At 45.4% G+C, this 21,681-nt stretch overlaps 1 protein-coding gene across 3 annotated transcripts; it reads right to left on the reverse strand.

Annotated features, from left to right (window-relative positions):
* Nucleotides 1-348: 348 nt before the first annotated feature.
* Nucleotides 349-21,588, reverse strand: C1QTNF12 (C1q and TNF related 12). 3 transcript variants are annotated; one of them, XM_082069718.1, is made up of 11 exons: nucleotides 19,023-21,588; nucleotides 18,463-18,732; nucleotides 18,026-18,346; nucleotides 17,452-17,711; nucleotides 10,322-10,441; nucleotides 9,607-9,718; nucleotides 9,163-9,344; nucleotides 5,119-5,227; nucleotides 4,667-4,757; nucleotides 3,366-3,444; nucleotides 349-2,765 (listed from the first exon to the last, which is right to left on the reverse strand). In XM_082069718.1, the coding sequence occupies exons 4-11, from the start codon at nucleotides 17,620-17,622 to the stop codon at nucleotides 2,667-2,669; spliced, it is 963 nt and encodes a 320-aa protein (XP_081925844.1). In that variant the 5' UTR covers nucleotides 17,623-17,711; nucleotides 18,026-18,346; nucleotides 18,463-18,732; nucleotides 19,023-21,588; the 3' UTR covers nucleotides 349-2,666. The 3 variants fall into 3 exon arrangements, with proteins under 3 accessions (XP_081925844.1, XP_081925846.1, XP_081925845.1); XM_082069720.1 differs by having other exon boundaries at nucleotides 18,026-18,343; nucleotides 18,463-21,588; XM_082069719.1 differs by having other exon boundaries at nucleotides 18,026-18,260; nucleotides 18,417-21,588.
* Nucleotides 21,589-21,681: the final 93 nt, after the last annotated feature.

A 21,681-nucleotide genomic window follows, 5' to 3' on the forward strand; every position in this document is an offset into this window, starting at 1 on the left:
GCACACCATCAATCTCCTCGCTCTCCAAACAGCACAGAAGCTTTGGAGTTCTTGTCCCAGCCGCAGCCCAGCCAGGAGGTTCGTGTCCTTATTAGTCAGGAGTTCTGAACACTTGCACCAGAGCCCCAGTCCCAGCTTGGTTTTTGGCTATTTCAGCCCATTTCACCCCATTTTACTGCCAGATGGCCGATCTTGCACTGGCTGGAACACTGAGGCGCTGGGGAAACACCTGGCAGGACAGAACGTCTTCTATAAATAAGGGAGAGCAGGTCTAAAGGCAGAACATCCCCTAAGAAGGTCGTGAGAATAAAACACAGCAAAGAAAGAATTACAAAAAAGAGTCACAAATCCCGAAACAAACTCTGACAAACGTTTTTTAGTTCTACAACAAAATAAATATTTTAACTCCGATTTACCAAGAACAGCGAGACTTGGTTCAAAAAAAAACCTACAGGTACAACAACATATGCTGAATGTCACAACACCTGGATTATGTTGCTCTAAGTCATGCATGAAACAGCCCGATTTATTACAAATATTCACACGGTACAAAGTTCGGGATAGAAATACATGCTGGGATTTAGACCACTTGCCCTGACTACACCTGTTCCAGCAAATCCTGGTGTGAACAGGCAACTTTCATTGAGAGGGTTCAGTGATATCCATGTGTGTTACACGTCTTCTGAAGCTCCAGAATGATCAGTGTTGCTCCCAGCTCTGCTTTTCAATAGCTGTGGATTCCCCTCTGCCAGCCTAACACTCCATTTATGCTTAAAAGCACATTCTACAAAAAAAATCCATAGGAATTCTGGCAATATTGCAGAGCGAGAATTAATATATAAGCACTGATAGCTGCTATATTTTAGACAGTCACACAGGTCCAGTTAGAAGAACTGCACTCCATTGAATTTACTTGTGTTTATTTGCATAACAGCACTACTCGATTATTCCCCGTGCTCTCTCCTTCCTCCTCCAATAAGCATCGTTTTAACGTTCTTCACAAACAAAAAATATACTATTTAGTCATCCCTTAAGAGTCTTTCTCAAGGTATTTACAATGGAGATGAAACAGTTTCGGCCGTGCCTGTTTTACAGCAGGTTTTTCCACAGCTCTCGAAATAAGACGTCTTTGCGTACCAAGCCCACCAGTAGCGCTACTGGAGCTTGTAGAAACATCACGGATTGATGAACTCGAACAACAGACCCAGCAATAGGTGGCATTTCTTCCGTGCCTTCTGCTGCCCTCAGCAGTCTTGGTTTTCATTGCACCAAGATAGTGTAGTTGATCAAAAGTTGCAACACTATACAAGGGGTAACTTCTGTTCACTGCAAACATTCAGGAACAAGCATCTGGGCTCCACTTTGGGCCTTGCTACTATTTCTGACACTGCTATACAAGCATTTCTTTAGCTAAGGTGAATTATTAAAGGTCTGGGTGTCTGTTGAAAGGGAAAACTATAGAGGTATATTTAAATGAGCGTGGGGTTTTTATAATCACCAGGATGTTACCACATCTTGGGTAACAACCCCATGAAACGCCAACACCCTCTTACTTTGTTAAAATGAGTTTCCAGGCTGGAGCTGTAGGCAAAGCTGCTCTGGGGGCTCAGCCTCACGTGCTGACATGCGCAGAGTTGCAGAAATCCAGAAAACATTCACTGGACGATCGTTGCCGGCACCTTCAAGCTCCAGGCAGAGCTCCAACAGGCTCCCTGTGCCCACTCGATGGATTAAGCCTTGCCTCGTGGTTTCTTTCCTTGTTTCACCGCAGTCCAACAAGCACCAAACAGGCGACAGACCCGATCCCAGGCCGCTCCGCTCGCTGTGTTTTTCAGGCTTTTGACGAGCAGTGTAACGCGTTTGACACTTTTACAAATGATTACGTGGCACCTGTGAGGATGCTGTTTACGCGATGCCGTCCAAAACCGCACGTATATCTTACTAAAACATAAGAACGCAAGTCAGGGAGTTCCTGCTAGAATTGGCGCCATTGGCCTCTTCATGAAAACAAAACTGCACAGGCAGCGAGGTATTCGGCTTCGTCAATAACATCAAAGAAATACTTAGAGATAAAGAACCACAATGCGAGAGCTCAGACCTTGGATTCCCATCTGTGAAGCAGGCGCTGTCTGAGAACATGCTTCTTGTCCAACATATCCAATTCTGAACGCGAGAGAGGGCCTGCACCATTTACAACTGTCTGAAAAGGCCGTTTTGCTGGCAAATCCTTGTCTCCTTCCTCCATAACACACACAACATAGTCAGTATTTTACTTCCCTTCTCAATCCTTCCTTTACAAACTCAGACACCCCCCGATCAATCCCAAAAGACATGCTGATTACAAGTGCTATTGTGAAATAACGCTATAAATGTAACAAATGCCAAATCTCGGTGAATTGTTCAGTGAGCATCTGGTGAAGCACAAATTAAATATTACAGAGTTTCTTTCTGAATTATAAAAGCATATGAACGAACTGGTGTGGATCTTGCAAAGCCTCTGCAAGCAAAGCTGCAGTATCTGTGACAGGAAAGGCTCTTGGCTTGTTCCAAAGATGCCAACAGTTACAGGAAGGAGTCTTCAAGAGTCAAAGGAAAGTTTCTTCGGTCAAATATACATTGCAAGGCTCTAATTCACATCCTTCCCTGCCACGCTGCTGCAGGTGACGTTACGCGCCCATTAACATGCCCATGAAATCGGATCCGTTCTGAATGGTAACGGGAGCTCCGGCGCTGTTGTCCACAAATATGGAGGTGTACTGGCCAGCCTGCAGAGAACACGAGGGAGGGGAGAGGAGAGCACCTGACACTGCATTCCAGGGTAAAAGGGGGAAACAAAGCATTTCACTGCTGTGAACTAAACCCAGAAGCCTCCTGCCCTTTTCTGTGGCTCCTGGGAACAGGATCTGATCAAACATTTTTACTGCAGCTTTGACTTGGTGGAAGAAATTTTCTATAGTGAAATAAGTTTATTATCTAACTAGTTCCTTCCTGCACTAACATCTTTCTGAGTGGCTACTCAAGTGGCCACCTCTGCTTCAGACTCCCTTCTGTGAAATGGATACAATTGATATCTGGACAATGCAAGGGCAGAATTGAGAAACAAAAGATATTTGCTGTAATTTCTTAGTGGGAAGGTTATATCTGTGGCTTAAGATCAGAATGTGCAACACAGGTCTGGCTTTTGTTCCTGTTCCTGCCACAGATTCTCTCTAGTGACCCCAGGTAAGGCATTTAATTTCATTAACCTTCGAAAAAAGGTTAAGAAAAGCTTCCCCACCTCCTGGTGAGAATTCAGGCTTGTCAGTAAATAACTGCAAACCTGCCAAGCAAACCAGGCGCGTGGTTCCCAGCCTGCATGGGCTCACCTGCAGCTGCAGTAAACCGTGCACATAGACAGTGAAGATTTTGCTGTTACTTTCCAGACCAGCAATGACTTCCAAAGACCTAAACAGCAGCAGAAGAAAGAGAAACAGGTTAAACACCTAATGCAGTCACAGCGGTCGTATGTGGGACGGCAATAGTCTCGTGACCTCCCTAGAAATAGGACCTGGTGGTTCTAGTGCCTGTCTGTGCTGAACAGGCGGCTCTGGGCTTGATTCGAGCAGCTGCCTTGAAAAGGGAACAGTAGAACCCTGTCCTCACCATAGTGTCCAGAGGAAGAACTGCAGGGCATACAGTTAAAATTCAAGGCAGAGCTCCAGATTGCCCCTCAAACACTGTTCTTTTCTAGTATCACGTTCTAATAGCCATCATATTCCGTGCAGTAGCAAGAAGAAGGACAGCTGCGCTGCGTGGCGTCCTCTGTTTAGAGAACTCAGCTCCTTTGCACAGGATTCGGGGTAGAAGAAGGTGCCTGAGACATCAACAATCGGAACAATCCATGCGAACTCAGTTCCAACGCAATACGAAAGCACAGAGCTCCGTGCCTGGCTGGTTCTGAAATCTGCCCAGCCAGTGGTAGCAGATCTTGTTGTTTTCCCAAGAAAACCAACCCCTTTTCTCCCTTTTTTCCATGAAGTGGTGGTGACAAAACCTTGCAAGTGCAAACGTGCCGTTTCCAGCCCCCTTGCGAGGAAACAAGATGCATGAAAGGTAGGGGCGATTTGGCTGAGGAGGAGCAAACCGCCTGGCACCGCCGCGATTGAAGAGCTCGGTTGTGTGTCATATCCTGCCAAAAGCCAAACTCGGGTGGGAACTTCCCACCATTAATCTCTTCTACTCCAACTGTCTCCTTGCCTCCGAGTTTCCATCTCTCTCAGCCGAAAGGCCTCCGGGCTCTTTCAGCACCCTCAAATGAACGGCTGTGTACACTGACATCCCCAGGAAATTCCACAAGCACGGGTAGCGGCTCAGCCCGTGCCAGCAGAATGTCTGTCCAGGCAGGTTCCCATCCCTCCACCCAGCTCCCTTCCACGCCACAGACCCGGCAGACTCTCACCCATCTGAGAGAGCGACGTCTCATAGGAACCAGCACTGGTTCTGCCGTTCCCCCACTGCTGCCCAGCTCACAACAGCCTTGCAGGACAAGGAATCATAAATTGCAACCCTGGACAGCTCTGGGTCAGGCACCAGAGAGCTTTACCTCGACAATTAACATCTGAGGCAGTTCTGTCTAAGGAGAAAAAGGTTTGCGCGGTTACTGTTCTTTGGAGCTGCGGTTACTCACGTGTATCGGTGGCACAGAGATTCGATGCAGATCAGCACTCGGACATTATCTCTGGCTCGGAGTTGGACTTTACTCTTCAACTCACTGTGGTCTGGGGAAAGCAGGGAAAGAAATATAAGCACATTTGCAACACATCAGACCACCTGTTCCTAGTGTGTGGCTTAACAGAGACACCAGTAACACTGTGACTTCCTAGGAAAGCACCCTCCTGGTGTTGGATTATAAAATACTTCATCACTGAATGATTAAAACCATTGAACACATGCACTGGTGACAAAACACAGTCAAAACTGCTTGGATGCACTCCTACATCATCATGTTCCTTTCTTCTAAAGTCTTTTACGGAAGCCATAACTTCCACACGTGAATATCTTTGGTCCCTAAGCTCACTCTCAATAAGGAGCGTTGATTTGTTTGGCTTGCACAGAAAGGCTTCTGTGAACAACACTCACCAATGTGGACGTTGGCTGAAAACTGGTAGATGCCAGACACGGGTGCTGTGAAACGGCCCGTTGCCAGATTTAATCCTGTCCCCCGGAGAAAAGCTCCTTTGGCCAGAGGCTGTAAGATAAGAAAAGCAGACCCTGAACAAGTCTCCAGCACTCTCAACAATTCCCTCTGCCCGGGACAAAGAATGAGCTTACACAGATGAGAACAAAGATGAAAATATTTGCAAGGCTACTGCCTTGTCTCTCCAGATGGGCTCTCTCAGCATTAGGTGCCCAAAGGCAGAATGACCCCTATGAGCAGATAGATGCCCTTTTTGCTCGCTGCCCAGCCCTTCTCGCTCATCTTGACTCAGACTGTGCTTTTACCGCATGCCTGTGCTCTGCTGGTCCTAGTGGCCTCCACTGATGTTCTGATACACAAATGTCCCCTTATTTGAGTCAAGATGTCCCTGCTGCTCCCAAAGATGGGGCCAAGCAGTGTCCCCACGCTCAAAATCCTGGAACCTTATGCACCGTTTTTGTGGCACAACTACAGAAGAAACACTCATGCAGGTCTCCAGAGGTTTTCTACTCACTTCAGGTCTAAGTCAGGTGGCTTTGATACCATTAAAGAACAACTGCTTGGATTCTTACACATTCCATATTTAGTCTCATTTTGTTCTCGCCTTGGATTCTACAGAATAGGCAAAAGCCTGGTGCGATAGCGTGCAGCTTCTCCTCGCGGCAAGGAAGCAGCCTTAAGTCAAACTCGCAGCAGATTATCTGACTCAGACTAAAATAAACTCTGCGAGAAATGTTTATTGTTTGTTTTGGCCTGCCTGATCCCAATTTGGCTGGAGCTGGGGAGCAGCAGGAGCAGCTTCAACGGGCCAAGAAAGCACATTAGTCAGACTCTGCTCCCACCGCAAGGGCATTCTGCGCAATGTGACTGCGTTCCCGGGAATGCTGTCCTGAGAGATTTGCCCCACATTGGTCTTTGGGACGGAAGAGCTGCTCAAATCTGATCCTGTAAAGGCGTGCACACTGCTACGTCCCTAAAAAAACGCACAAATGTGTAATTGAGCAATTCAATATGTTTTCCAATATGAGATGGCAAAAGGGGCCTGAGACGCGGTGAACGAATTCGTAGCAGTGTTGCCACAGGTGCTATTACACTAAAATATTTAGAATAGTGGAACACCTTTGTTCAAGTACCAGAAGGAAGTTAATGCCTCCCCTTTCTGGTTCTTCCTAGACAGAAATTGGCCACTTTCACAGTGCAGGAATAATTGATTTAGCTTTCTTTTTGAAAGGCAGCAAGGCTGCAAATATTTGGGTCCGGTGGTGTTTGTGTAGAGTTACTACATGGTAGAATAGAAGGATTGAAAAGACCAACCTGCCTCTATCCAGCTAATCCCAGGGAAGGCTCAGAAAAGGAATTCCCAGTCCTTATTTACCAAAATCCAGCTGTAGTCTTAAATTTCATGGAACTTTACTAGAAAAGTTTCATGTATGCATGTGGTGGTGAAAATATACCCATGTGCAACAGCAGCGGCATTTCTCATAAGATTACGTATGTATAATGGGAAAACAGTAATAGTGAACTGCAGAGCACCTACGTTTCATAGGATGATTTCCAAGTCCCTGTGAACGTGCACTGATGTGGGCCTGTGTGCACATATATACACCCAAAATGGCCTCTTTTCTTTTTGTACACACACACACACACACACAATATAACAGCTCACCTACCAAGGGCTACAGAATGACATTGATTCGCTTCTTGTGCTATCCCTACACCATCATTTTTGGTAACGCTCTTTTTATTTACCCCACTGAAGGAGCAGATCCAAGCTCTGCATATGAAAAACTGCACCGCACAGTTAATTCATTCCTTACTCGTTACAGCTTTTAGCAGAATCGGCAACATAATTCCAAAACCACCGGCTGAGCATGGAAGGGAATTTTAGGCACCAGTAAATTATCACTGATAAAACATTCCTGTTTCTTCATGCCCTCTGTGGCTTTGTTATTCTTTTGCTCATAGAATTAAGACAATGCAGGGAGAGGTTCTCTGGGCAAAAGATTCCGTTAAACCCCACGTCAATTAGAGCTCCCTGCTGCATTTGCAGCACACTCACCCATCCGCTGCACACACTGCGGGGATTGCTATCTGGGAAACTACTTGCACGCGGTTATTTCGGTAGGCAGACCAAAAGCAAACAAACACGTTAGTGTCCAGCAAGAGGCAACTGTTAGAAACCTCAAAGCATGAGACACCAGAGGAAGAGGTACGGGGAAAGAAGTATCACACGTTTCATCCCAGATACCAAGGAAATTGTGAGACCAAGACGAAGAGAAGGAGGGAATGTTCTTGGAGGAAATGTAGCGTGGAAGGATGAGAACGCCATCACGCTCTCTCAGAACCCAAGGTCAGGGTGAATTACACACCATCCTCAAATGACAAAGCATAGAAGAAATAGACTGTTTCTCAGCACAGGTTCTTTCCACTATCTCGAAATGCTTTGGGTAAGGTCCAAATCCAGGATTTAGTGTCAATCCCTATCATCTCCCTGGGAAGCATCAAACTCTTGGCTTCTTCACACTATTAAACTGACAGAATGGAGGGAGGGGAATTCTCACTCCCTCTCCCTCTTGGACTGTTTAAAGACAATGTTTTCATCTCTGCAAGAGCATCCACTGCCTCCCTCCCTGCTAAATTCCCCTATATCACGGCACAAGCTAAAACCAGACACTTCTTGTCCCAAGGCTGAAATGAAAGGCTGGCATCCGGGGGCCTGCCAGCCCTCCCACAGCAGCTTCAGGGCCAGAAGCAATTAGAAAGAAGCCAGGCACACGATAACGAAGCATGGGAAGCGTCAGCCTACGCACTGATTCCTGAGATGTCTTTATTCACATTTTCCCCTCCTAATTAATGAGGCAGCAGATCTCTCTAGCCCTGCCCATCCTTCAAGTACAATCTTGCCTCTGTGCCAGCACCCACAGTGCTGTCAAACCAGGCTGCCACAAGTGGAACTGGGAGCGATCCAGGAAAGCACCCTGGTTAAAACATAACCGCTGCCTCCCGTCCTGCCGTTGGGAGAAGTCCCAGCTGCAAAACTACTCGATCAGAAAGGATCTGCTGGACAGAATTCTTCAGAAATGGGACTCTGTGCAGCTGGGAAGAAAGCTCAGCACTTTTGTGGCTCCAAAGTATAAAGGAAGCCTCCGAATTACCAAGTAACTACTTGTTTTTAGTTATTACTTTGCCTAACATTTATACTTCAATTTCAGACCCTATCTGCAACTGGTTTAGAAATGGTCAGTAGAAATTTGAATATCAAATTCAACAGCTTGCTTGTAACCACGATTATAATGACCCATCACAGCATCCCATGATGGTGTGTTTGTCATTATAGCATGACTACAACAAAATCCTACAGGTAACATTTATTAGCCTTCTATAAAACATTACGTAAAGAATTTGAGCATCAGGACTGACCCATCTAATAAAATGACGACTCTTATTTGGGCTCACAAATCTATACTAATGGCTTCTGCTTGCCTCTGACATTTTTCTACTTCTGAAGGTTACTCTGGAATTAAACAGTGTGCACACTGAAAAAAAGACCAGATCCTTCAGACTAATGCCAAACGTGGACAAGTCTTTCTCCATCATTAACTGAAATAAAGAGACTGACGGTTGTTTGGACCTGTGAGACAGCCCTCTCAGAACTTCAGCAAGAACTGTGATGAGATTCAGCTGGGCTGCAAGAGAGGATGGAAATCTGCCTCCTGGGTTTGTCAGGCAGGAGGGGACTCAAAGCTCAATGTCCATCTTCCTGCAGCTGAGCTTCAGTGCTGAAACCACCACAGGAGATCCTACTTGTGCCAATCACAAGGTAGTGCTGTATGCACAGCATCCAGGCCTGAGAGAAGCTTCTGGGGTTAGTCTGCCCTTCCAGGAGACACCTTCACCTCCAGAGCTCTGCAGAGCACAACTACAGCGGATCTACGCACAGCGGGTGCTGTGGAGTTGCCCAGATTCAGTCTGTAATCCCTTCTCACCGACTGGAAGTTCTGAAGTTCTACCAGGGTCTTCTTGTCTACGATGACTTGGCCTTTGAGCTTGCAGTGGAACGCCTCCTCCACACGCCTGGGGGGTGACACGTCCTCCAAGGGGAGCAGCAGCGGAGGCAGCTGCGTGGGGTGGGCTGAGAGAGCCAGGGATGCTCGACGCTCAACAGCTTCTGAGGAGAAAAGAAGTAGTACAGGAAAATAAATGCTTAATTTAAGAGCCTGGTCTATGAAGCCATTTGTTGTGCAATTAGACTTCTGCACTCAACTCTTGAACTTCAACTAAGCAGCATCGGGGAAACATTATTTTCCAATTTTTGATTTCTAGGTAGGGGAATGCATTAAGGTAAACGTTTGCAAAGCCAGTTCTTTATTTGCCACAGTGCTCAGGGAAAGAAACATATCACAAACGCACAGAGCTCTTACAGTCCTTACCTTTTAATATCTCCTTAAACTCCTGCAGAAGGACTTCCCGGGTGACTTCGGCACCAGGTGCTCCTGGAGGTCCCTGGGGACCAGGGGGTCCTGGGGGCCCAACGAGGCCACGCTAAGGAGGTAACCAAAGCAAAACACAGGAATTAGAACCAGGCATTGCACTGACAGACCAAAACCAGACATTGCTCAGACATCACGATCACATTCACAAACGCTTGGTGTGACAGTAGAGCTCTCAGAAAAAAATGAAAGCATTTATTCAAAATGCAACAGTGTTGTCGATGATATTTGATGTATATTGTTTCCAGGGAGTTCCTGTTTCCTCAACTAAACCGCACTAAACCTGCGTGGAAGCATTTCTGACTACCAGCTCACTAAGAAATAAAAGGAAATCACTAAAAGCATTCAAGACTGTCTAAGCAGCAGATTAAAAGGGCACACATGAGCAAGCATCACACAGCAGACGATCAGTAACTCATTAATTTGAAATAAATTACTTGTCTACTTCTTGATTAATATATCCTTTGAGATACCTGCACTTGCTGTTTCAAACTTCTCCAAAATACTTTGAGAAATTAAACACAAACAAATGAAAACGCAGCACTCTGGAGCAGGAAGGCAAAAGCCGGAGCACACAGAACCCCTTGCATATCACAGTAGGAAGGGAAGCCACGGTGCACGTTTATTAGCTGATGGCAATTTAGCAATAACCTACTAATTTCTTGTCTTTCCCTTTGCATCTCTTTTTTGAGGTATTGCCATCATCTGGGCGGTGAACAAAGGAGATCCAGGTCCGCCGTGGATCTGTGATTCGAGGATCCGGAGATTCTAGGATCTGAAGAGAAACAAGAACAAAGACGGATGCATTCAGAGACTGCAAAGTTTCCAGACTAAACTCTTGTCCAGAGCAATGAACTGTTGACTGTGGAGGTTCCAATCTGTTGACACATCAGCCTCCAACCGCGGTGAAGATAGAAGCATAAGTCCTCCCAAAGTTTCATGGACCACACGTAAATATTCAGAGCCCTTAATGAAAAAGCCAAAGAGTAAAACCTGCAATGGACACTTAAAATCTTTAAAACAAACAAACAAACAAGCAAGCAACCCACCGTAAACTTTCAGAATTCATTCAAGAAACCTGTTTTTTCTTCTCCTGGTGAGGCAGAACAGGTAGGGATCAGAATTCCAGCAGGAAAGCAATGCAAGGCAGCAGTGGCTTGAATGACATTCGAAACAACTCCTAGACCATTACAAGTCTCGGTAAATCAATATTGCTCTATCACCATTCAGGAGGACGAAAACCAAATGGGTGTGGAAAAAGCACAGAAGCAAAGTCAGTCAACAGCGGACTTTTCAGATCTAAAAGTGTTTGTCCCCAGGCATTAAGCTCCTACCACTCTGACAGCACCAGACAGCTCTGCCGCAGCCCAGACACCACAGCTCTGCTCTCCGCAGCCTTGACATTGACCGTGCAAGGTGCTTCCAGCACAGCCAAGTGAGCAAACACATCCCCGTTTGCTCATTACCTGTCTCGCTTATCTCCCGAAAGCTCTCGCCACTCCTCAGAGAACCACACCGAGGTTTTTTCTAGTGCCACTTCTGAGCACAGATTCTCTTTCATCAAACAGTCCGCAGAAACACGTAGAAAACACTCAACCTCTAGAATGCGGTTAGACCTGAGGGCCCAGTAACTCTCGTCTACGTCACTGTCTAAGAGCAACAGGAACTGGACAGAGGATTGCAAATTATAGCTGGAAATATCAGCACAAGCCCATTTTGAGGAGAAAAGACCACAGTCTGCGATTTGCTTTGAAAAATCCATGCCGCGTAAATTGTTTCAAAAGTAAATCTTAGAAGTCTGCTGGAGTTCCAGCTTGAGGTTATGAGGAATGTTGGTGCTCCGAAGCAGATGCGAGCCTGGAAAGCTCTCTCTCCGGCACACATCCAAGCACATGGGTGTAGTACAAGGCACTTGCCCATAGATTTGCGAGCTGATGCGATCACAACTATTTATTTCAAATAGCTGGGGTCAACAGCTGATTTGCAAGCCAGCAGACCACAAGCAGCTCCCCAGAAATCAAGAAGTCAAAGGCCTGTGGTGCAAACCTCTCCATCTGTTGTAACGCGTAAAGATCAAGACCAGGGGCAAATGTTCCTAAAGTTGGCAAAATTTCTTAGAGCAGCACAGAGGGTGCAGCTTATTTCTACAACAAACATGAAATGCATTTATCATGGTTGCATGGAGATTTAATGGTTTCTGCTGGAAGAAGCCAGGTCTTTCCTATCCAGCTTCACCTGGCACTAGATGTGTGCAGCATCACCACGGGAGGTCACACCTGCAGAGGACTGTGTTAAAGAGCATTTCAGTTTACAAAGCTCATAAATGTAAAGCAGGTAAGAGCCCACCCGTGCTTTGCCCAAGGAGGGAGATGTCTTTTTGTCCCAGTGACTGCTCTGTGGGAAAGTCACGGTGCAGTTCATGAAACAGAAGGAAGCAACTTGATTAACAGAAACACCTGATGGAGGCAGGATGGAGTATTCCCTCAGTGCTGTGGCAGAAGCCGGGAAGGAACAGCTGGGTTGTGGAGAAAAGGAAAATAAACTCAATTCATCCTTCAGAAAGGGCTGGATGGCACAGAAGCGAGTCTGCAGAACACAGCAAACACAAGACCTGAGTCTTAGGAACTGGGATGCAGCATTTGCTGCAGATGTGGAAGCGACGATTCAAATATTCCTGGTTTCCACCAGGCTGCAAGACATGCACAAACCCCCTCCACTGCATGATGAGGAAACAAGCCAGCTAGAAGCAGAAGCCAGCAATCGTGGGCAGACTCTGACCATTAACTGTGAAGACAAACAGATGTCCTCAGCCTTTCTGGAGCTCCAGCTGTGCAGGAACAGGCCAGAGCAGACACCTTGTCAGGGAGAAAAAAGAAATCCAGATGGTACATCCCAGAAAAACAAGTGAAAAAACTCCCAAAGTTTTAAAAAAATTATTTAAAAATCCCATACCTCTCCAGTGGCTTGCTTGAATTACAAATCCCTCTACAAGACAGCCATGGCACTCCCCAGTTTCTCCAGCACAAGGATGATTGACAGTTAAAATGAATGTTCCATCCTTGTGGTATTATTATTTAATTACTATGGCATGCATGAGCAATCCCAGCAATAAGCATGCAAGCCTCTGTTTTTCTTGGCAGCGGCAGCCTCCAGCAGCCAGAGAGACCTCGCAGCCAACTCAGGTATCAGTCCGGACTGAGAACAGCGTTGGAACTGCAGCAAAGGCGGCTCGTCCCTCCTGGGGTGCTGCTTCTAGAGCAAAGTCAACTACAGGAGTCAGGAGGAATCCTCACGTTAACTGCAGTGAAATCAGGCTTACTGCTTAACACTCGAAACAGCACCTCCAAAAGCAACAGATGCCTTGCCAGCAATTTTTTAATGAACTTTCAATCACGTCTTTTAACATTATGGTGGAATCCGAATACAATGGCACTGATCACTTCAGAACCTGTTTAAGACAGTGATGAGAAATTAGCCTGCTCTCTCCCTGACTTCCCTCCCAATAAAAGACAAGTTGAGCTGTAATTCAGAGTGTTGTACACAAGCAGAACCTGCGGTTCCTTCTGGCCCTGCCTCCCAGAACAGCACGTGCTGCCCGCAGACACACGCGCTCGCTGGCCGAGATTCAGCCAGCACGGAAGAAACTGCGAGCAGCAATCTGCAGTCAAGGAGCAGAGTTTGGATCCTGAGAAATGTCTGAACTGCATCTGAACTTGCCTGAACTTCAAGGATTCTGTCTGCATCTCTGCTCAAAACCAAGGGGAAATGGACAAAAGTAGTTTCGGAGTCTGGATGAATAAAAGAAAATAAGTCGACGCTACCTGTGAGCAAGTCTGTGCACCCAAAAGCATCTCGAAGCGTTCTCAGGGGCACCAAAGCATTTCTCAGGGTGGGACAGGATGGAAAGCAAGCAGGGACACGTTACCATTCTGGGAGAGGACAGCATCTTTTCCACCTGCAGTTAGTCAGGGATGTGTGTCCAAAAACATCTACCTAACCATGCCAGTTCCCAGTCTTTCTGCCTGAAGTTACTGCCCTGCGTTTGTCCATCTGTGATGGAATTCTATTGAAGAATTCTTTGCTTAATAGTGAAGGAGTTGCCAGACACAAAATGGACCTGACTAAGCGCCTCAATTATTTTAATCCATCGATTTATATGTTGTTACACCTGATTTAGACCAACAAGAGTATTGTCAGCTTCATTATGAAATTAGGAGCAAATTATTTCAGTAGTGTATTTTACTTGGAACAGGTTAAAAAGTGACAGGCCACTTTTTCTTTTTAGCATGAAAAATCCTGTGACAGCTGCTAACAACTTACAGTTATACACACTCTGGGTTATTAATGAGATGTAAAACCAAGGTCCTGACCGCTTGTGGTTTTTATGGATCTCTCCAGAATTTTCCCTAGAGCAGAAGCGTTAGGTTTGGTATCTTAGCCAAATCTGAAATGAAATTCCTACCTAAATTCCCACTATGTTTTGTGATTGAAAAATTATTCTTCACTCCTCTAAATGGCTACCCCGAAAAGCTCCTGCCCTCCACTTCAACACAAGCTGCCCATAATGAATTTAATGAGCCTAATGGATGTTATTTGTTATAGCCCTTCTTGTTCATAATGTGCCAGAGCAAGACTGACAATGATGACATGAAAGATAACACCTTCCGCTACAAATAGCTGACAGTCCAGCCTCCCCCATGGCTTTAACACTTGTCAGGCCCGCAAATACTTTTCTCAATTACACGTGCAATCACACACTTCAGGCTGAGAGTGAAATCTCTTTACAGAGGAGGAATGCAACTTGTGCAACGTCATTGAACCAGCTGCTGCTTTAAACTGGAAGCAAAAGGCCCCAGAGAAATAATTCTGAGAGATTTAAGTAATAAAACCAGGGAGACCTAGTCCTGGATATTTAACAGAGACAGAAGGATCACAAAGGAAAGAAATTTTCAAGGACTCCTTGGCTGCAAAGTGGGTAACTAACTTTAAAACGTTACACTATTTCTCGCAGAAACGCCACTGAAGGTCAAATCCTGCTGATTTCGAATCATCCCTGAAATGTCACTGGGATGCTGACAGTAAAATATCACAACTTGCAGGACAAGATCTGTGCCTGGAAAGGGGCAGCCGAGCCTGGCAAGTGACAGCTGCAGGTACTGAGCCACACACAAAGTGAGAAGCTCCAGTAGATGAAAACCTCTGGATGTCCCCGTCACGTTCTGCTCTTAGTCCATCTGTGCCTGGCAAGCACATCACATTGACAGCAACTCAGCAAAGACTGGAGAAACACTTGTTTTTCTAAATAAACAAACCAACACACTTCCTATGTCCTTGGAAATGTCAGGTTTATTGGGAGATTTGAGACTTGTGCTTCCCTGGTTTAGGTAGAGGTTTCACCACGACTCAGGCACTGTGAATGTTAAAGGAGAGCTTTCTCCACTCCTGTTTAAAAACAATTCCCAAGAGAAATCTGTCCCAAATTGTTTTGCTTAATTAGAAGGAAAACACACCTACCGTTTCAACAGCATGAATAAAAATCACTGCTCTCAGCTAGTATTTCATTCCCTGCTCCTCCTGCTTTGATAAACCTACCAGCTGGCCACAGAGCCTTCCAAGGTAAACACAGCCTTCATTTTTACTGTACAAGGCCAAAGAAAATTCCATCTTTCCTGTTATGTGCTGTGGAGAAATGAAACGGGACACTGCTGCTGGTTCACTTTCCTGTGCGGGGCATCCTTTCGTGAAACAAAACTGCTCACAGAAGCACCTTCAAGGCTCAGAGAGACCAGTCTTCCAACAAGAAATGCTTTCAGTCTTCCTGTAGCTTGATAGGTAAGGGTAGATTTACTATTACTTTACTCATTCCCTTAGCGAATATAAATTGTGATGTTTGCTGTAAATGGCAACTGTCATTTACCGCAGAAATGGTGGCAGTTCTGCATTTATAGTATATGTGACATAATCCCTTAGCTTGGGCAGGTGCTCTATAAATATAAAATCCAATACAGTCACCCCTGCCATCTAGAAGCAGTTCTGAACCGAGCCTGGACTTCAGCCTCAAATAGATTCCAAGGAGAAGAGTTCACATTGCAAAATTTGGGAGTGGATATCAAGCAGAGCTCATAAGCATTGACATCAAAGATTTGGGTTCGTCCTACCCTTATTAAACAGAACCTGCCTGCACGGAACTCGCCAGCTCCTGCTGCAGCCAAACCTTTGCCATGGATATTCTCAAGCAAAGTATTTCAACACAGAAACAGCAGCTTCCAAACAATGTCTGTTTTAATGAATGCCCACGAGCCTCCGAACGAGTGCTGTGTTTCTTCTAGCAATAACATATGGATGACTATATCAGAATTAACCAGGACCGGTTTCTGCTTGCTTTTGCAATCGGAATATATTCTGCTTGTGGCCCAATACATTTCACATCAAGCCAAATTAATTCCAGAATAGACTAAAATTTAGTTGCACCAGATATGTTTCCAGCCCCTTTTGCATAAGCAGAATGAAACAGTTCCAGAGAGAGCAGGAGAAAGTGATTGATTATAAGCACCTCAAGAATTCATCATGTACACAACCTGTCCTGACAGAGCATTGCAACACAAAACAAAAAAATTAACTGAAGAAAAGCTGCTTACAGTCCCCTAATGATAGTTGTAAGTGCAGCAGCCAGCTTTTTTATAGAGAGGACTGTTTCCCAGACTTGCCCAACCTTAACCAATTACTCTCACAATAGCATTGAAGAGGATATTTAGAATGTCAGCCCAATTGTTCTAACTTGCCCCCTCTGCCATGCCTCAATTTTTGACAGGTTTGTTCCTCTAGCGCTATAGTGACTGCCATCCCTAATGCTTGTGATCAAAGTCATGTTGTAGAGGTCACCCCATTTGAAACAAGGGACATTTTTGTGTGAGCAGGGGAGAGAGAAGGGGCTGTGTGATAAGGAGACTCCCTCCTCTATCAGGGTTGCAGTCTCCCATTTCATCCTGCTCCTAATCCTAGGGCCTGCTTTTAATTCCATAACACCCTCTCCAACTCCCAAGCATTCTAACGCAAGTTTTCATCTTAAAGCATTTGGGGGCTCTGATCAATTGACTGGAATTTCTTAGCAGCTTTCAACCTGGGGCGATTCTCCCAAATACGTAACAGGAAGGATCCTACCCTGCAAAATTCACCCCCTAAGCCCAGCAAGTCATCAGTGACAGCCACTGAGTATCAAACACACAGTCTGACACAATTACCACCATCGAGAATTCTTTCCTACAAGAGCTACAATCACCTTAAACATCAACATTTTTCTCATCTGTAATTTTCAATGACAAAGGTGCAGTGCAAAGAAAGCTCAGGCATGCTCAGGTGTTTATACTGTTGCCTAAGAGTTTTGGAATAACATTCCAGAAAGTAAAGGGTTTGCCTGCAAGAGATACAGTAATTTTTCACTATCATTATTTTACTGCAATAGCCCACTTGCCTTTTTTTAATCAGTTGTTTCTGAACAGGATAGTGTTCATACACAAGAACTCCAAAATATCTTTAGTCAGCTACTATAGGACTGGAACTTCAGTCATGCATAGTCTAAGATAAATTATAATCATACACTGCAGTATTCCAGGGTTTGCTTCAGGAAGCTACAAAATCAAACATGCAAAGGCAAAAGGGAGAACATTCCCCTTTAAAATCAAATAGAATTTGGCAAGGTTGCCTCAGTCATTGGGAAAAGGAACCAGCATCACATTACTGCCAGAAATAAGTTCTCCCGAGCCCTGACAACACATAAACACCTACCTTGGGATGCCCGTGCACTTCTTCACTGTTGGAGAGGGTGGCATTGAAAGGCTCTGTGTACTGATTAGGTTCTTTCTTCATCTTTCTCTCCCTCTTTGCTGCCATAACTCTGAAGAGGCAAAACTGCTGACACAGTAAAGTTGCCACAAATACCCAGGTGCAGCCCTTCATTTTGAAAAGGGAGGGGCCAAGTCAGGAAGAGCACTGTCCAAGCACAGAAACCTTCACCACCAATAACAGGGGTAGACACAGACTTCTCTCTAAAAAAAAATAAAAATAAAAAATTAAAAAGGTTAGAAGTATTAAAGATGATTCTCTGGGCTCTGCAATGTCAAATGAGCAGCACACATGGATGCGCTGGTTGCCGGAGAGGTCTCTGTTCAAGCAGGACACATGGAAATGGTATAGACAAATTTGTTTGAAAATCTGGATTCACTCGAAGAAAGAGGTAAGTCCATTCAGGCTCTCGAAGCTTACATAAATACAAGAGGCCCTGGAAAGTCCTGCCACCCACCTTGAAGTGTCGCTCCCCCCCCCCAAATAAGACTGCAGACTCGTTTAAAATGCACTCAACTATGAAACCTGGAGAAGTCAAATTGCTCAGGGCAATAGTTGCTCAGGCTGGAACTGACAACACAAATTCATTGGGGGGGTTGTTCCGCTGTTCCTCTTCAACAGGAGATTTCGCTTTCTGTCATCTGAAGCGTTGTGTTCCGTTCAAAGCAGGATTGAATACGTTCTGTCCATTCTCTCGTGGATGATGCTTCCCTTTCCTCAGTGACAAGTCCTCATCCTTTCCTTTCAAGATGCTGGGGAAATGGAAGCCAAGGTTGCTACAGCCGCTGCTCTTCTGAAGCAGCCGAAAGCATCGCAGCTCAGCCAAGTGCTCAGCCTTCTAAGGAGAAAATAAATTTCTCATATCATAGAAGTTAAAATAGGAAGAAGCAAAGAATCTGAGGATGTACCTAGGACCATTAGGAGCAGGTAGCTGTCCTAAGTCTAGCTTCTCACCCTCCTTAGCTGGGTTTCTCTTTGCTTCTCTTTAGCGAGATGACGAGCAGTACGTCCCGATGCCGCAAGCAGCTGTCAGGATGTGGAATCTCACGTCTTCTTCATCCTCATCTCCCCTCGCACTAGGCAAGATTTCAGGTACCTCTGAGTGTAGATCACAGCTGATTTTTCTCGCTGCTCCTTTCCTCAGCTGCACCCTGGCAAAACCCTCCTCAGCTTCTGCTTTACCTCAGCAAATAAGTACTTCTTTCCTGAATGAGTTTCCATCAACTTCAAGAAAAGAAAAAAAAAAAAAAAAGGAGGAAAAAAAGGAGGAGGGATCACATTCTAATGAGCTGTCAAGCCTATTCTCTTCACATTCCTATTAGACTCACTGATAAGTGGAGCTGGCCCGTGTGCCAGGCAGATTTAAATCAATGCCCGTTCCCTGCTCCCTCCCCTCAGCCCTGTTCCGTACCTCCCCTTCATTATCTCCGAGAAATCACCATTTTTCTGGGAAGTTTGTAAAACTGTACACGAGCGTGTGGTAGAGCTAAAAATATGTGGCTTGGAATACGCACTCAGCATCGCACCACACGTTGATACATGGGAACTCATGCTGCAGACTCGAGCGGCTCTGCTCCACACAACGCTCTCCCCCCGCTCTCCTCAGAGCTCGGCTCCACAGGGGCTTGCTCCCTTCTCTACAGGAGCCTGGGCTGTTTAATAAAAAGAACAGAAACCCAAAGGTTACACATCTCCTACGAGCATTTCAGAAGGGAGATCTTGAAGCACTTGGACAGCCGGCAAATCTTTGTCAGTTCCCCACCGCGCAGAACAAATATTCCTCTTCTTTCTACAAAACGGAGCAATGCAAAATTTATCTGAGATGGTACCATGAGAAAGCCCAAGAATGGTAAAAGACTGATCACATAATTTGAACTCCCTTATGCAGTCAGCAAGCACCAGATTTGCTTTCATAATCCCTTTACCGTGGATCAGTTCTGTTATATCCCTGGCTTGGGGAAACTGAGGCATGAACAATCTGAGTGCAAACTCAAGAAGCAGAACATAGGTCTTTCTTTTTAAAGCATCTTTTGGGAGAAATGGAGTTTGGGAAAGGGAAGAGAGAGTAAGAAGGGAAGTTATACAGAAGCTAAATAGTTAACAGCATATCACCCCTCCCCCAACTAGCTCACATTCCATCAAAACTACGTGGCAGACTTTATTTGTTAATAATATTTAACTTTCTTTGGCGCCTTCTCATACTTAAGACTCTTTTTTCAGGTTAGTTGTAGACAAGCCATGAATTTGTAAAAGTGCACTTGATGACACATTAATAGGACAATCTGTCATATTGCAGCTAAACAGCTTGACAGGTCCACACACCACGGCAAGAAATGACACTCCCGCTGGAACGGGGCGATGGCGTTTTGGGGCCGTCAGCCTGCACCATCCCCTTCCCCGTCCCAAGAGCCACATCCTCAGATTTGGGGGAAATTAATCCTAACTATGTTTGAAATCATAAAGCGACATAAGTTGACAGTCCAGCAGGACAAACTGATCATAGCTAATTTCAACCATAGGCTGAAACGAGCGTTGGCACAGTTGGTTTTTCCCCTCCAACCTTCAATTCAGCATTTGAATTATCTGTAGGGAATTGCACACCTGGCTGGTGCTGCTCTCACATCCTCAGTGCAGCAGTTCCAAAGCACCTGAGTCCTGCCAATGCACAAATAACATTCAACCCCCATTTGCCAAAAAAAAATATAGGAATAGGCCGACATTGCACTTAATAGCACAACAAACCAAGGATCTCAAAGTGACTGAAGAGATAAATCGTTTATTCTCTGAGCTCTGCACCATTGCAGCAATAACAGGAATACTGAAGAATGTAACAATACCAATTCTGCATGAAGAAAGTCTTCAAGTAGGGAAGATACTATAAGAAGCCACATTTACATTTCAGAACTGTGTGCAAGAACCCAAATACAGCACTTGCAAACACTCGAAAAAGTGTGTGTGAAGCTGGAGGGGAAAGTGAATAGTCAGGCAACAAACCAGTGATTTGATCTTTCAATCAATTCACCTTTTACTCAAGATAGACCTTACCTAACTATGCTAAGAAAAATACCCAAAGGGCGAAAGGGCAAAAACCAGGATTTGCCCAGAGCTGCCCATTGGAGACATATTGAACACCTCCTAAGCCTCGCTGCAGAGATAATGATTTTTAAGCCAACACAGAAGACATTCCCACTGACGCCCCCACCCCTGCTGCACAGCAGATCAAGGTCTGGAGCACTCCCGTGACAGATCCCCGAGGTTTAAATCTACAATTTCCCAATGCTAATCTGCTATAAACTCAAGCTGTCGATTGGGTTAATATACAAAAGCTGTTAGAACAGATCGAAACACACCAGGAGACAAGAAGAACAACTTTGGGAGGACAGACCAAGAGCTTACGGCCACTCCAGTTGCTTTCTGCAAACTCCCCCACGTTTCGGGGCTTCTCCCCCACGTTCCCCACCCGGGATCCAGGCGGGATCGTTTCGCCATCTCGTGGCAAACCCACAGAAACACCGAGAGCTTCAGCAAAACCCAGAAACATTTGCTGAAACGCATCGGGTTTCTCTTGCAGTGGGGTCTGTGGAGTGACCGAGGTGTGAAATAACATTAGGGCAAAGCTTTTACTGCTAGGAAAAGGTTCCTGGCAAACACTAATAAATCATCCTCACTCCTTGCCCAGAAAAGACTTTTCAATAACACAAGATGCGAACGCTTTGAGTCATGCTCAATAGCCTCCCTTTTGTGTGTGTGTGTGCAGGCTCCTTTTTCACTGAAAACATGGTTTTTCTGCCTTAAGAAGGACGCAGCTCAGCTCCAACAGATGTCACTCTTAGCAAAAAACCCCACTTCCACTCCATCAAGTTATAAGGAATAGCAAGGTTCCAATCATCCAGACATCATCACTATTGGCAAAAACAGTGAAACAGCATCTTAGAGCAACTCCTCCGTGCCCCGGAGTAGGTACTGAAAACAGGGACCGCGCTGCAGTGACAGTTGTGACATGTCATGATAGAACAAATATCTCTCTGGAGAGGAACTGCATTCTCAAAAGATGTACAAGTTATTACCTGTAGGTCTTCTGGAGGTGTTTTACCACAGGAAAGAAAAGAAAGCTGGAGGTGGGGGAGCAGTTTAGCCATAATTTGCTTTCTAGTCCACAAATATCCAGTTAGA

This window comes from Streptopelia decaocto (genome assembly GCF_964273445.1).
Source record: "Streptopelia decaocto genome assembly, chromosome: 20".
Lineage (NCBI taxonomy): Eukaryota > Metazoa > Chordata > Aves > Columbiformes > Columbidae > Streptopelia > Streptopelia decaocto.